Raw genomic sequence first — 14,328 nt, forward strand, 5'->3', positions numbered from 1 at the left:
ATGCATTCCCCATCTAAAGAATATTTATTGCTCCATCTGGACAGTGGTTCAACGACATGATTATCAACACAGTATTATCTGACACAGTGATATTATTATTATCTAGAAGTATAGTAACGTCTCCAGGCGCGTAGACGCGCAATGCTACTATCGAGACTGGCTACGTCGTTGGCTACTTAATGACCATACTACAATGCCGATTTAATCCGAAATTCGGTGAATCAGAATCCTCAGAAATCCACCGATAGAAATGGCGTCAGTAACGAATATTATACATATTAATTCAAAAAGTCGGTTGCAAGTATCATGCCGATATGACTGTCGTCGGATAAATATTTTATACAGCTAAAAACGTAATGAGAAGACTTTAAGACGACATTAATTGGGCAGGTGATTAATACGACAGTCATAAAGCTGAAAATATCACACTCCAAATGCTCGATAATCGCAGGACGGCGACGTTCCATCACGATTTACATAAAGGCACGTCCAGTGTATTTTATTCAGTCCAACGGAATGTCCTTGCAATTTCTTTTATGAATAACAATAACCATCAAGCTTTTTAATTTCGAATTTGTATGTAAATGGTTTCTCAATTATGGCGAGTAATAGAAAAATTTCCAAGTCAAATTCTTAATTTTTGTGACATTAATAAATTGACATCGAATCGCGCGTTATCCTGGCGGAAAAGAGCTCATGAGCATTGATAATTACCGTTCGGCTGGATCAGAGAAACACGTAATGAATTATTCGTCGTGTATCCAACGAGCCACACAGATCGTTGCTTCTTTGGACTGCAAATAGTTTTTCAAGGTGAGTTTTGGTGCCTTCCTCATTGCACGCCACGAATATGCATCGTATTACTTGAAAAAAAAACAGATAAAGATTTATACCAACACCATTTTGCAGAGAATGCAAAAACGTTCCGTTTCACCCAATAGAAATATAAACACCGGTCTCTCAACGCATTTGTAAAATAGATTGTTCCATTTCCGCTATCCTGCCGCAAACTACAAGTATTCGACTTTCCCTCCGCGCGAATCGTTACCGACGCCAGTGACGCACATAATAAAAAATGTAAATAACGCTTTGCGTATCGCGGTAACTTTTAACAAATAGTATTCAATAAAGGCGACCTTTCAAGCTTTGGAAGCTCCATTGAAGTACATTTCTATCATTTATTGGTGCAAATTTCTTGAAAGTCACTCTGGCATCCCGTTCTACGGTCGGCCGGCAGCCTTTCGTAATATATTTCGTAAATAAATCCATTGAAACATCGATTCGTCCGTGGACACGTTTATTCTCCGTGTGCAAAGAGGCAACGTCACGATCGGAAACCATCACTGTCGTGTAACAAAATAGTTTCACGTCTATCTGTTTTTGTACTCTATATCTTTTTGTTTCCCATTGATCGAAAGGTACTTTCTTTGACACCTTGTATGCGTTCACGCCTCTGATCCATTCGCGTCGAATCAATCTTTAAGTGACGACGACCGAGGCTACGATCAATAAAAGTTTTAAGCGTAACGATCGCTCGTACCCTGCCGTCTCGAAGAGAAAAATTGATTCAGAGCGATCGTACTTATACTGTCGTGGTCGCGTAAACGGAAGTGGAGACGACGCCGTTCGCGGTTGACGGCGTGTCCTCTCTTTGTCAGCAGTTCGACGTCACTGCCGGGGCCTGACGAAGCAGCGCCGACGAGATTTCGTTGCTCTCCAACCACCTGGCGACTTCCGGTGGCATCTGCGGCCTTACGTGCGGTATCTGCAAAGCAAAAGTTCATTAATCCACGAGAAAGACTCGTTAAAAATGTTTCGCGTTTCTTGTAAACTTCCAATTGTTACGTGATTCAAAGTCTGTACCTACGAAACCTTGTGTAACATATGAATCTTCTTAAATTGATGGTCATATCTGATTCATACACAAGTTTTCCAGAGATACAATCTATGAGTCACATCAAGCCCTTACGAAAGAAGGAAGGAACAAGGTCGTGAGTCATAGAAGATGGTGAATTTCACCTGAGTTACACCCGCTTCTACGCTTCCATTTTGTTTCACGCCTCGTTCCATGAGGGAACCGATGACGGCCTCGGCGCTGCAGTCCAGGAGTCTCTGTTTGCAAATCGCGATTGCCCTGACGAAACCGTCGTTAGGAGTGATGAACCGATGCTCCATAAACACGGACTTCTCGTCCCAATATATGATCTGCAAGAAACGCAAACCGGGAAAAACTTTCCTTCCGCGTTTGTATATTTAATTCTTTCCTATCGCGCATTATGCGTAATTAATGAACGACCATTTAGGCGCAGATTGCCATGAACCGCCGCCAGTTTCGCTTACAAGGAACGAAACAATCGATTCTTTATTTTATGATAAACCGTACAATCAAGTTTTTATTATATATTCCGCGTGCGCCGCGATAAAATTGATAGCGGGAAGGATAGAATACACTTTCAGTTTCGGTGCGTCACGCAGTCGTTGAATGCATACAAAATTATAATGGCTGATTAGCACCATCTGTCGCGCTCGAAGAGCGACTCGGATCATTTTAGACCGAACGCGAAAGGTTCGATTTGATTCTACTGTTTACGTTTGCTACAAGATGGTTCGAACAGAAACAGACTCCATTATTTTTCCACGAAAATATTGAACATTTATGCTAATGATGCTGAAAATTACCGATGTCGCCTTGCAATAAAGTTGTAAACACCTTGCAAAGATTCTGGGAACACCGATCAAAGTCCAACAAAGTCCGTAACACGTTTCGAACGAAACGGGGAGAACGCATACCTTAGATGTTATTTTAAAGATAGACAGAGGCTTGAGGAATCGACGATAACGGATGGTCGCTGCACCTTGCACGACGCCTGATCCTTGCGAACAGATTTCGCGATACAAGCTAGTCCTCTCATAGAAATCCGCTCTGGCGAAGTCCAGCTCGCGCAGGTACCTAGCGTTGTTCATGTGGTAAAGAAGCGTGTCCACGTCCGTAGTGGTGCAAATTCCTAGGAACATCAAATATTATTCCAGGGATTGTAATGCGCAAATAAGGTATATTTAAATAAAAAAGGAAAACGTCGATCGAACAGATTATTCATGTGGACGCAAATGTATTAGAAACAGTTTTTGTTGATCTCGAGACGATGTTGAATTTATGTAAAGTAACGTTATTAACGTTTGTAAATTTCAGATTATTTTGTCTCCTGTCTCATAAATATTTATTTCCCTAGTCGATGATCGAATGTCGCCCGCGTCTGGTTTCTCATTCGGCATTGAACTTTGACGAGCCGATTCCTCTAACTAACGATATAAAGTTGCCTCTAAATTCAATTCGTGTTCGCAAGTTTTATTCTTCGCATCTATAGCAGACGGAAGTAAGCATCCAAATGAGTATTAATCCAACCATTCGAACCTATACTTTTTGCTTCCTTTTCTGTACTTTCAACGCATATAGAATATCAATATTCAGAATAGTCTCGAGTAAAATTCTTTTGCTGCATAAGCCTGCGTTTTCTAAAGTTTACGAGATTGCAAAAAATATTCTTCGGGAGTGAGGAATCCCGGTATACTAAAAACTTGTTTCCACGGGAAACGGGAATGGAAATTTGTTAAAATTTGAGGACTCCCAAAGTAGGGGGGCCATGTATAAGGGACCTTGAGGCAGGTAGGAATGACGAAGCAATTTCTAGCATAAAGGTTTCTTCCCGAAAGAGTCGTTGACTCTCGTGAGTAAAACTTGCTATTTTGAGCAAGCAGACAATAATTGTTAATCCAAACTTCGACCGTTGGGCGACTGTCTCGCTTTAGGAAATATCGATGTTTCCAATACTCGTCGAACCATCGAATTAATTACGACTTTTATCGCTCGAATATCTCATAAACTATCAAGTGTCCGAGCAAACTGCTGAGTAAGAGCTAAACGGTGTCCGGTTCTCAATCTAGCTAGGAAGCCTCATTAAATTCGTAGCATACATCATGCGGTCCCTTGTCAGGCGTAATTACGAAACGCGCACGGTGTTTTCGATCGGCATTAGGGGATTAAGAACACGTGAATTTATACGGTCGCGTGAGCGCGTGTCCTGTCGCGATTATTCGCTTTACTTCAATGGATCGATGTCGCGAACGATCGAATCGAACGATCGAAGCTCGATGGCAGACGCGCGAGATCGAAAACGCGCGGTAATGGGACGCAATCGGTCGATTTCCTCGTCCGTTGCAAGGACTAATAAATAAAAGATTAGCATTCGTTAGAATATACAGGCATACTAAGCGTTCCGAGGATTTATTATTATTCCTCGTGGCAGTTACACGGCGTGACGAAGATGTACGCACGTTCGCGTCGAACGTTTTGCGAAGACCACCGCGACGCGATGAAGGATCACGATTACGGAACAAGTGCAAAACATTCCAACTGAAAAATTTACTCTGTTTACCTTTAAGACCGTCGCAGAGTGGTGCCATTTCCCGAAAATGCGGTAAAAACATTATCTTACGGTGCGAACCATATATTTTTTTGTTCATAATATGATACTAGCCGAATTCTACGTCATTTAATGTGGATCAGTTTACGTTCGCACGTACCGGAGAAAACTTTTATTGCTGTAATTCGCGTAATAGCAGCTAGCAGCAGCTAATTTTTTTCTAGGAATGAAAGCGAGACATCAGTCTTCAAAATGAGACTAAAACGAAACGTTCAGCTCGCTTCAGTCCTAATTAGAAAATGGAATGAAAATTCAAATCGCTCAATTAAGCATAATTTGAAAACTATCGTAGATATAAAAATGTAAAACAAAGAAAAATCATGTCAAATCATGACCCATACATCCAGTTAAATAAACAAATAAATTATGTTTACAATATTTTCATTTTATCGCGCGACTTCGAGATGGCGAGCGTCATTTGACGTGGATCAGTTTACATTCGCACGTACTGGAGCAACGTTTATTGCTGTAATTTGCGTAATAGCAGCTAGTAGCAGCTAATCTTTTTCTAGGAAGAAAAGCCAGACATCAGTCTTTAGAATGAGACTAAAACGAAACCTCTATCTTGTTTCGGTCCTTGTTAAACAATGGAATGAAGATTGAAAACGTTCAATTAGGTATAACTACGTAACATAAATGTTTCATTATGGGTATACTTTTTAAAAAATGACTTATTACCGCATTTTCGGGAAACGGCACCACTGTGGCGTCGCTAGTTCAGTTTTGCAGAATTTAGCCACCCCAGCGCTATGTATAATCAATACTAGCGCGGATTTGCGACACGAGCAACCGGTCGGCCAACTGATTCGCGCATGGTAGGTCAAGGTTTACGGGAACGAGACCAAGATAAGTCGCTGAATTGTAAGGATTCTGGGCTTACGTGGAGAGAAGAAGGAGCGCGAAATGCATATTCGCGTGTATTTGCATTCTTGGACAAATACCGTTTCGCCTAGGAAGCGCAGATTATTATGCGACACCAACGCATAAGTTTAAAGAGACAACACGGTTAACGAAAAAGCACTTCGTCGCATTACTATCCTTGTTTTCGTGACATGAGATCAGCTTATAGTCTCCACCCTCTTAAATGTCGTCTTTAACCTTTTAACTGTCGCGCTCAAGGATGCTCGAGCGTGGAAGAAGCAATATTACTTTAGATGCTCGAGTTAACGAAGATACCAGGTGTACCTTCTGGCGTTTACGAAGAATTCTGTGTTAGATTTTAAATTTAGTACAAACTTTTATCATTTAAAATACGAATTTCCAAACGAATTGTGTTTAATTGTCACATGTAAGAACATTCCATTATTCCACACATCCAAAGACATAGATTCTTTGTATCGCCACACAAGGAATATATGCTAAGTAAAATAAAATATTTTTCTCCAAAATTGTCTGTGTTTTTGACGTGGGAAGCTTTCGACGTTAGATTGGATGTTGCAAGGTAGCCTTATACGTATTTGCTGATTGCAAATTACTAGATCGTTGTTGATTGCCTAAGAATAAGGGATCAACGTACCGTAAACAGTGGTCTCGTCGAGGATGTGAACCTTTTTCTTGCAGAAACGCGCGAAGAAAACGGTGAAGAACATGCGCAGGAAGTAGTGGATCTCTATTAGGCCGTAGAGCAGCACGATGGCCCCGAAGACGCCGGTCAGGACCCAGCAGGTGACCATCCTGACGAAACCTTGTTCCTTTCCACCCTCTGACAGAACCAGGAAAGAAACCCGCGCGGTCAGACTTTGGAATTTCTCCACCGCCGGGAAGCCACGCTCCACTTTATCGATTCGTGGACGAGTCTGACGGCGTCTCGTGGCTCGTTTCTCGCGAATCCAGCGCTGCGCCGCGCGGTTAGCATGACAATAGATCACAGGTGTACCGCCGCGCGATTAACAGTGTCATTTTGGAAGACTAATTAGAAGGGTCCGTGCACCTTGCACCGCCGATTTCAGCCCCTTTGGGCGTTCTCTTGCCAGGCCCAAGGTACCTCGAACTCTGGAACGTGATAAACGACAATGTCTAAACACCTCCGAGGTGCCCTTTACCTCGGGCAAACGTCGTTAATGCTTCCACGGAATGTTTGCGTTTTACATTTAATACCGTGCACGTGCAATATTTCACTCGGGGTCGCAGCGTTTCGGTGTCACGAAATAGAGCGCTCGATACGACGCGAAACGCGATATAACGATCCGAAATATTGCGCTACGTACGTCCGGTTACCGGTGCAGAGCGACGCGCGTTAATTCCTCTAAAGAGATAAAACTACAGACTCAAGGAAAACTCCGCGGTTCTATCCGCGAACGCTTAGAACGCGAGTATGACGGAATTGCGCGACTCCTGCCAGCTGGCAGTTGATCGCCGATGGACAAGGCGATAAAAATAGGTATCGATGAACCGCGTGCATCTTGCGATACCGGTAATCGTTATATTCCTCGACGATGCGCGGACGCTGCGACGAGGGACCGCGACAGAGAACTGTTTGAGGAATATGTGACTAAAACGAAACGGTAACGCGGCGATTCAAAATTTCGAGGGAAACCTACTTTCGATACTTTCCCCTTTGGGAGTTTCAGCGATTGTCACGCGAGGCACGTTCCCTGTTCGTGGCGATGTTCGAAAATATCCCAAAGGTTCGCAATGCGCCACTACGCCGACACGTTTCCTTTTCGTACGGAGATTCCTCGATGGAAACGGCGAGTTCCGGTCTCCGTCAGGATTCCCCTATCGCTCTTCAAGCTTTCAACGGAGGCAGCTTGCGAATCGATGATCGCGCGCGTCTGCCGGCAGTTTACCAGCCGGAAAACCCGAGGATGCGTGCTCTGTGGTCTGCGTAGTGTGTTCACGGCACGCATCAGCACACGCTCCACGAAACGCGCACACGAAACACACACGGAAACGCGCGGACGAGGGCGGCTAAGAGGTGTCCGTTCGTGTCGACGACATCTCACGGACTGCTGATCGACGTCTTTCCGAGTTCGTCGTCGCCGTCGGCGTCAGAGGCGCCGGGAGGTCCCTTTTCAGAAGTCGCATCTGCGCCGAGGACATCCAACCATGAAGCCGGCTCTCCTAGTGGGAGACGAAGCCTCATCGTGCGTTGACGTCAGAATCCTTGGCATCTGGTTTAATGGAAAACCGAACTTTGTTGTTGTTCGTAGGCGGTGTCGAGACGACATCGGTTTTTACCATTCCGTGTCGACGGTGATGCGAATACTGTTGAAAAAGATATTAACGGCGTCGAGAAAAAAACAAACTCGTTTTGCCGATAATCGTTTCTGAATCTATTATTACGCGAATTTTATTCCTGATTAACGAATGTAAATTTTACAGTCACCCGTTAACTAACTGCTGCCCGCGACTTCGTTCGCAATAAAAAATGCGTTGATGGATTCTAATTTACTAATCGAAACGCAGACGAAAGTTAATCCATAAATGTATTTGAAATTTGTCGTGCGAACATGATCGAAAATTACATTCCCGGTCATGCGTTATATATTCATCTTTAATATCCATTCATTAATTTGCAAGTAAAATCAGTATTTTTGTATTTCGCATACGTTTCCTCTTTATTTTATTTCATTAAATTATTGTGATCCTTTGTTCGGAACATGGAGATGATGAATAAAATGTTATGATTTCCAGTAAAAGTAAAAGTTGCATGGATTATAGGTACGAAAATGAATTGGAAATTAATACCCTTGTCCTTTACGGGTTTTGCTCGTTGATCCGTAAAACACGTGACGTCTACTGCTATACCCACGTAGATTATTTATAATAAAAGTCAACGTAGGCTTCCTCGATATTTATAAATAAAACGTCGGTTTAATACCATAGAACGTTAAAGAGCAATTAATGACGCAAAGAAAAACCGTAAATCGGAACCTCTGTATTTATTATTGAAGTATCGTTACACGATTTGCTGATTATATTGTTTGATTGAAGCGTTATTATCACAATTGCAATTGCAACAGAAACAATGTGATGTTGGTCTCTCTCCCGCTTTTCTCCTTTGTAGAATTTTAACGAGAACAGTGTGAAATTTTCAATCTCGAAGTGACGTAAATCCGATTACAGCATATTAGCACTGTCGACACGACGCACAAATTTGCAATAACAAAGTATCGCATAAAACATCAATATAATGGTTTCCTGAAAGCAGTCGCGTCTGTTTACCGACCAAAAAAAACGTTTACATTACTATATAATTATTGAGGAAACTCGTAGATAAGTAACAAAGCGATAAGAAAGACAAGTACAGGTCCGGAAGGTTCACGAAAATGTGTACACAATTTAATTATTTTTTTCTTAAGAAAATTGGTTTCCCTAATGTACAGACTGGTCGTAGCAGAAATTATATCGATTTCAATAACTTCTTTTCAATTTTTTATGGCGACACCATGTAACTACTCCACGACGATACAGCACTTCTGGGAATTACACCGAACAAATTTTACGAGCTTGCGAAAGGCGCGGTTCTTATCGCAAATTTCCATTGAAATCGGTCCTGCTTGTTTGACCAGTTGATCGATGGTGCGATATCTCACGATCAGTGAAAACTTTACCCCTTCGTTGTACCTTCACCCACATTTGTTTCAAGAATGATTGAAAACTGATAATCTGGATAGTCTGTGGCTCATCTTGCGAAACGTACGAAAGTACACTATGTGTAATTGCTGCGTAGAGGAGAGCAAGCATAGGTTCGTTAAACGTTGTTTGAAGGCGAGGCATGCACTAACAATACGATACCACGACGGGAAGGTTCTGACCAGGAAACGCTTTCCTACTGATGTTTTATGGAAAACATGTGGCCCGCGAGCGATCGCGGCCAAGAAATCGGCACTGGTTCAAATCGAGCAATAAAGTCACGTGCGACGTGAGAACTTTTGATGTTGTAAAAATTCTGTTATTTTAAAAACATACTTCAAATGCTTCATCTTTTTTTTTAACTTAGTAACGATGGAATGGATAACGATTCAACGCGGTAGCGCGTCTCGTTAAAACATGTAATCAACCCATGTACTACAGAAGAATTTAATATATCGTTTATTACAAAAGTTTGTATGTACATTGCATTTTTTATAAATATTTTTCAAAATATACACGAACACTTGAATATAAGATTAGGACAATTTTTTACAGCTTTCAAATACTGGTTATAAGTCACCACCGCAAAATACGTCCACGACAAACGGTTTATCTCGACGTTCGTACTTGGTCAGGGGTATATCATATGGAATGGGGAAGACCGGTACACCTGCCTCTTCTTCTTGGATCGGAAATGTCGTTGATCCAGTCTACGAAACGGATGGATATATTTAAATACGATCACCTACGTAACATTAAAATTAAATAATTATATTATTACGTACAATAAGCTTTGGAATAAATAATACGCCGGCTTCGTAATTCATAATATTAAGCGAATTTTTAGACACTCCCCACGCAGCTTTACTTAAATTCGCACTGGTAAGTACAAACCACGGAATTTTCTTGAAATCAGGCGAAAATCTCGTGTACGATTTAATGTGCGGCATAGCTTTGTCTCTTCCGATGTGCGTAGATTTCCATTGGCTAGAGAAATTATTAGATATTTAATAAAATTAAAATCTACCATCAAACATAGGTACAAAGTGATTCTTCTGTTCAGGCCCCTAAGAAATCGACAAATTCGAATACCCGCCGTACTACTTCGGAAGTATTCGGCACAATTCGGCTCGAGACATATCGAGCTTCGTTCGAGTTTACCGGTTTGTGTAACATTGTAGCAACATTAAAAGCCGATCGAAGATTATTACTGCGAAGTCGGCTGTTTTTGGAGCTTTCGACGGTAGAATCATCCTGTACGATGTAAGTGTTTAAAATTTGTAAGCTTACTATAAGTACGACTCTATCCATTCTTGCTTCGAATGTGTTTGAAGACTGTAAGGAAAGCAACATGATCCTACTTGACAATCGAAACTTTCTTTATAGTTGTTTATGGAGGGATAAATAAAATGAAATTTCGGGTGACTCTTCAATCCTGCCGTTGTCTCTCTTGACATCGCAGGTACTATATCTTTTAAAAGCCAACTATCGAAATTCGGACCTAAACTACCGATGCTAGAACTTTGCGCAACGATCGGCCATTGTGGCGCGTCCGCAGGTAACGTAGCATGTGTAGAGAGAACCGTTGCTAATTTTTTATGTCCCCAAAAGTTCTGTTCAATGCCCTTGTGCGATCCGGGAACGGAAGCAATAAAAAATACATTTATCGAAGAGAAATCTGCTCTTCGGACAGCAACCAGCCATTCAGTTATAATTGGTTCTCTATATTTGTTCAGATAACGCTCTAAATCTTTTTTAAACCCTGTGGGTGATTCTCCATCACCCGTATTCGCAGATTCAGGTAGTGGCGGAAGATGCGGTGATATCCAAACTCTGATCAGGACAAAATATAACCTATTGTTTATTCGATTTCTTTTTTAAACGAGAAAATAAGTTTTAATATTATTCAACACACCCTTGAGTTCGGTTATCCCAGTCATCCACATACAAATTTGCGGTAGATACGACAATTCGTATGCCATCATCTTTATATTTTAAAATCATAAGTTTGGTATGATGGCAACCGAATTTTGACACCATTTCTACAGGTATCAAAGTAATATTTAAGCCTACACTCTCTGTGTCTACTCTTTCTCCATATATAACGAACATATCGGGACACTGGCCAGCCAGCAAATACTGTAAACATAACCACCCAACATCGACCATATAGCTAATTTGTAAACTACACTCAATCTCTCCTAGACTTCTGTCTAAAATTTCAGGAAATGTTATAGAAAACTGTTGATGGTACGTAGCTTTTGACTTCTGAATTCTTGTGAAAAATAAGTGGTATGGTGCAGAACAAGCATACTTTAGGTCAAATTTTCCTGGTTCAACCATGGATATTTCGAACCCACATTGTTTCATCATACTAATAGCTTTTTCTCTGATTTCTTGTCTGGACTTTGCAGTCTTGCACGATTGAAAAGCTCCGAACAAAGACTTGGGATTCAATGAACTAGAACTCTGCCCACTACGTGAACTTTTATCTGTGCTTTGAGTAGATTCTTTAATATCACCGTGATAATCGCTATTATTTGACTTTAATTTTTTGTTTACAGGTTCATTATCTTTTAAATTAGTATTTCGTTTTATTCCTTGTGGAGAATTATCCTCCTTTGTTCTTTCCTCCTCTATTTTAAGGCTATCAAGCTCCTGTCTCATTACATGGACTTTACTAGTAGAAGATTTAGAAAGAGCTTCTGCTTGATCATCCATACTTTTTAATTTACTCTCTCTCCTCTCTGTCATTATTTGTTTGTGCCTTTCTACTTTATCTTTTAAATTCTGATCGCCACTACTGTCTCCTTTTGGCATCGTAGAATACATAATAGTAACTTCAGAATCCATACCTTTTGTTGAAGTTGAACTGCATGTACTATTATCTCTCTCTTTTCTTAAAACCAGTTGCAAGATATTCAACTGATCCATCAAAAGCGATCGGTCAGAACATTCAAAATCAAGAGTATCAGGTACCTGCACTTTTTTCCCCAACTGACTTGTGACTATTTTTTCCACTAGAACAAAAATTAACTTCTTGTTTACCACGATTGAAAACTTATTTCAAAATTATTGAAAATAAATTCTTATTACTTACAGTGTGGGTGTGACATCTCTTTGAAATGAATTGGATTTCTGCGATAACATTTTTCCATGAAGGGACATTGCTTCTTACCTTGCATGAAATATTGCAATTTTTTAAATCGTAGAAAATTAAATTTTAACCTTAAAATCAATTGGATCTCTCTTACCATTGTTACTAGATGAATTCGATGCCATTTCGTGCCACACTTTATCTCTTAAACCGGATAATCGAAGAAAAATAATTTATAATATTACAATTAAAACAATAAAATTACACGTCCTATACACTACTGAAATTTTGTTACAAGTCGACGACTGTTATTTGTAGTACCAAAGGGAGTAATAGGTGGCACTGTATTCGCGATAGCGTTAGTGCAGTTCGAATCGAAATTAGTTTCATTGTCAATCTTAATATGATAGCGTTTATTCTTAGTAAAAGTTTTTCTAAAATTACGTGAAGCGTGTATGGTGCGACAATGAATTTAGTAGTTAAAGTTGGTTAGAGTTAATCGTTATAAAAACGTGTTAAAACATTCATTCCAGTCACCTAGCTTTTATAACCGCCAAATTTGTGAGTGGTGAAACGAAATATTTGAATACATCGGTTGAACTTCCGGCATTTGGAATCAAGATTCGATTCGTCAACAAGGCTTGCAAACGATATCATCATAATTGAGAAGAATGAAGGAATGGAGAAACATTTGTTGGGTTAGTCGTTCAGGGAAATCAAATCAACGAGTGGGTAAGTGTATGAATTCGACTATTAAATACTGATATTTAGGGCTACACAAGTACGTCTTTAATGTCTTATGAAAACGTTTCGTATGGAATTAGTAAGTAACGTTATCAATATGTGTGCTATTTTTTATTGACGATGAACCTTTAATTATATTCTATAACCATTAATTCATTCATTATATTCACGGTGTTGTCCAAAGACAATATGGCATACAGAGGGCGCGTTATGCACTATTTGTGACAATGATATTAAAGTTGATGTTGCTTATGTTGATTTTATTTCGGTTATTTTTCAACACAAATTTAATATTGAACGAAACGTCAATACAAACTCGAGTCGCCACGAGGAACGCTGGCTAAAAGCGACAGAGAACGATTAAGAACGTCTCGGCGCCTAACTGCGCGTCCTTAACCGTGCTGGCGTCGAGCACCTAAGTCAACTTTCAACGAGTAAAATCCACGACCGCATCCCGGTGTTCTCTGCTCTCGACAAGGGGACACTTGGAAGAGAATTGTGCTGGCGCATTTCCATTCTCCCAAGAACAATTAGTCGCAACGCAAAGAACGAATAGCCGGTCTTAAAAATTAGCAAACAGCTGCTTAATATGCATGCGCATAACTTTCTCGGTCCGGATGCTATTGGGTTGATTAAATTAAAAACATCGCGGGCGGAACACAAGCTGACCGCGATTCCGTGGAAACGAATGGGTGAACCAATAGTAAAATTTTAGGGTGGACTTTAGAAAACATACATTATTATTTCTACGGTGGATTCAATTTTTTAACGGAACCAAGAATACATTTTTCCAGTTACCCCGTCGCGCTATTAAAATTATACGAGTTTTTCTTCCCCCGGCTCTGTAATATCTTGGGTTCTAGGGGCGGAACTATCAAATAACACTTGGTAGGTAATTGGAAAATAAGTACAGGTAGTTGGCAAATGTTATCTAGTATTCATGGAGAAAATAGCACTTGCGTCAAATCGATTCTTCTGACTCCTGTATCTATTATTATCAACTAAAGTGTTTCCACGATACCCCTAGAGTTCCTCGGTGGTCCGTGCATATTGCATGAAATCTTATTTTAACTTGGTTCCGGGTACTTATTCCGGGTAACTTGATTCGGGTCAAAGGCGAAAGGACTTGACGAATTAATAACGAGATCGTGCATTATCGAGAGATTCGCCGTTTAAAACCGAGAATATGTTCGCATTGCGTTTCGATTGTACAAATTGAAGTTGCTTCATTTGTTAATGTTAAATGTTCCACGCTCGTTAGATGTCCCAAGACCGATCGCGACTTTCAAGACCAATTAGAGCTTCGATACTCTTCTAACAAAGGACTCTATATCAATCGAAATCGTGACTAGGAATGGAACAAAAGGGGTGAATTTTCATCTTACTTTCCTGGGGGCACTATCGGAATGTGACATAGTTGTTTCCGTT

At 40.6% G+C, this 14,328-nt stretch overlaps 2 protein-coding genes and 1 long non-coding RNA gene across 4 annotated transcripts; 1 reads left to right on the top strand and 2 right to left on the bottom strand.

Annotated features, from left to right (window-relative positions):
- Nucleotides 1-5: 5 nt before the first annotated feature.
- Nucleotides 6-6,249, bottom strand: LOC143340810 (protein THEM6). Its single transcript, XM_076763127.1, has 4 exons — nt 5,998-6,249; nt 2,791-3,005; nt 2,020-2,205; nt 6-1,765 (listed from the first exon to the last, which is right to left on the bottom strand). Exons 1-4 carry the CDS (start codon nt 6,152-6,154, stop codon nt 1,655-1,657), a joined length of 669 nt encoding a protein of 222 aa, XP_076619242.1. The 5' UTR covers nt 6,155-6,249; the 3' UTR covers nt 6-1,654.
- Nucleotides 6,250-7,840: 1,591 nt separating this feature from the next.
- On the top strand, nt 7,841-9,845 carry LOC143340812 (uncharacterized). 2 transcript variants are annotated; one of them, XR_013079510.1, is made up of 3 exons: nt 7,841-9,348; nt 9,427-9,533; nt 9,600-9,845. It is a non-coding gene; the product is annotated as an uncharacterized LOC143340812 (long non-coding RNA). The 2 variants fall into 2 exon arrangements; XR_013079511.1 differs by having other exon boundaries at nt 9,615-9,845.
- Gkt (tyrosyl-DNA phosphodiesterase glaikit) lies at nt 9,503-12,458 on the bottom strand. The gene is made up of 6 exons (XM_076763126.1): nt 12,314-12,458; nt 12,160-12,237; nt 10,975-12,079; nt 10,350-10,892; nt 9,845-10,046; nt 9,503-9,769 (listed from the first exon to the last, which is right to left on the bottom strand). Exons 1-6 carry the CDS (start codon nt 12,339-12,341, stop codon nt 9,629-9,631), a joined length of 2,097 nt encoding a protein of 698 aa, XP_076619241.1. The 5' UTR covers nt 12,342-12,458; the 3' UTR covers nt 9,503-9,628.
- Between the last annotated feature and the right edge of the window lie 1,870 nt (nt 12,459-14,328).

The sequence above is a fragment of the Colletes latitarsis genome, chromosome 4, assembly GCF_051014445.1.
Source record: "Colletes latitarsis isolate SP2378_abdomen chromosome 4, iyColLati1, whole genome shotgun sequence".
Lineage (NCBI taxonomy): Eukaryota > Metazoa > Arthropoda > Insecta > Hymenoptera > Colletidae > Colletes > Colletes latitarsis.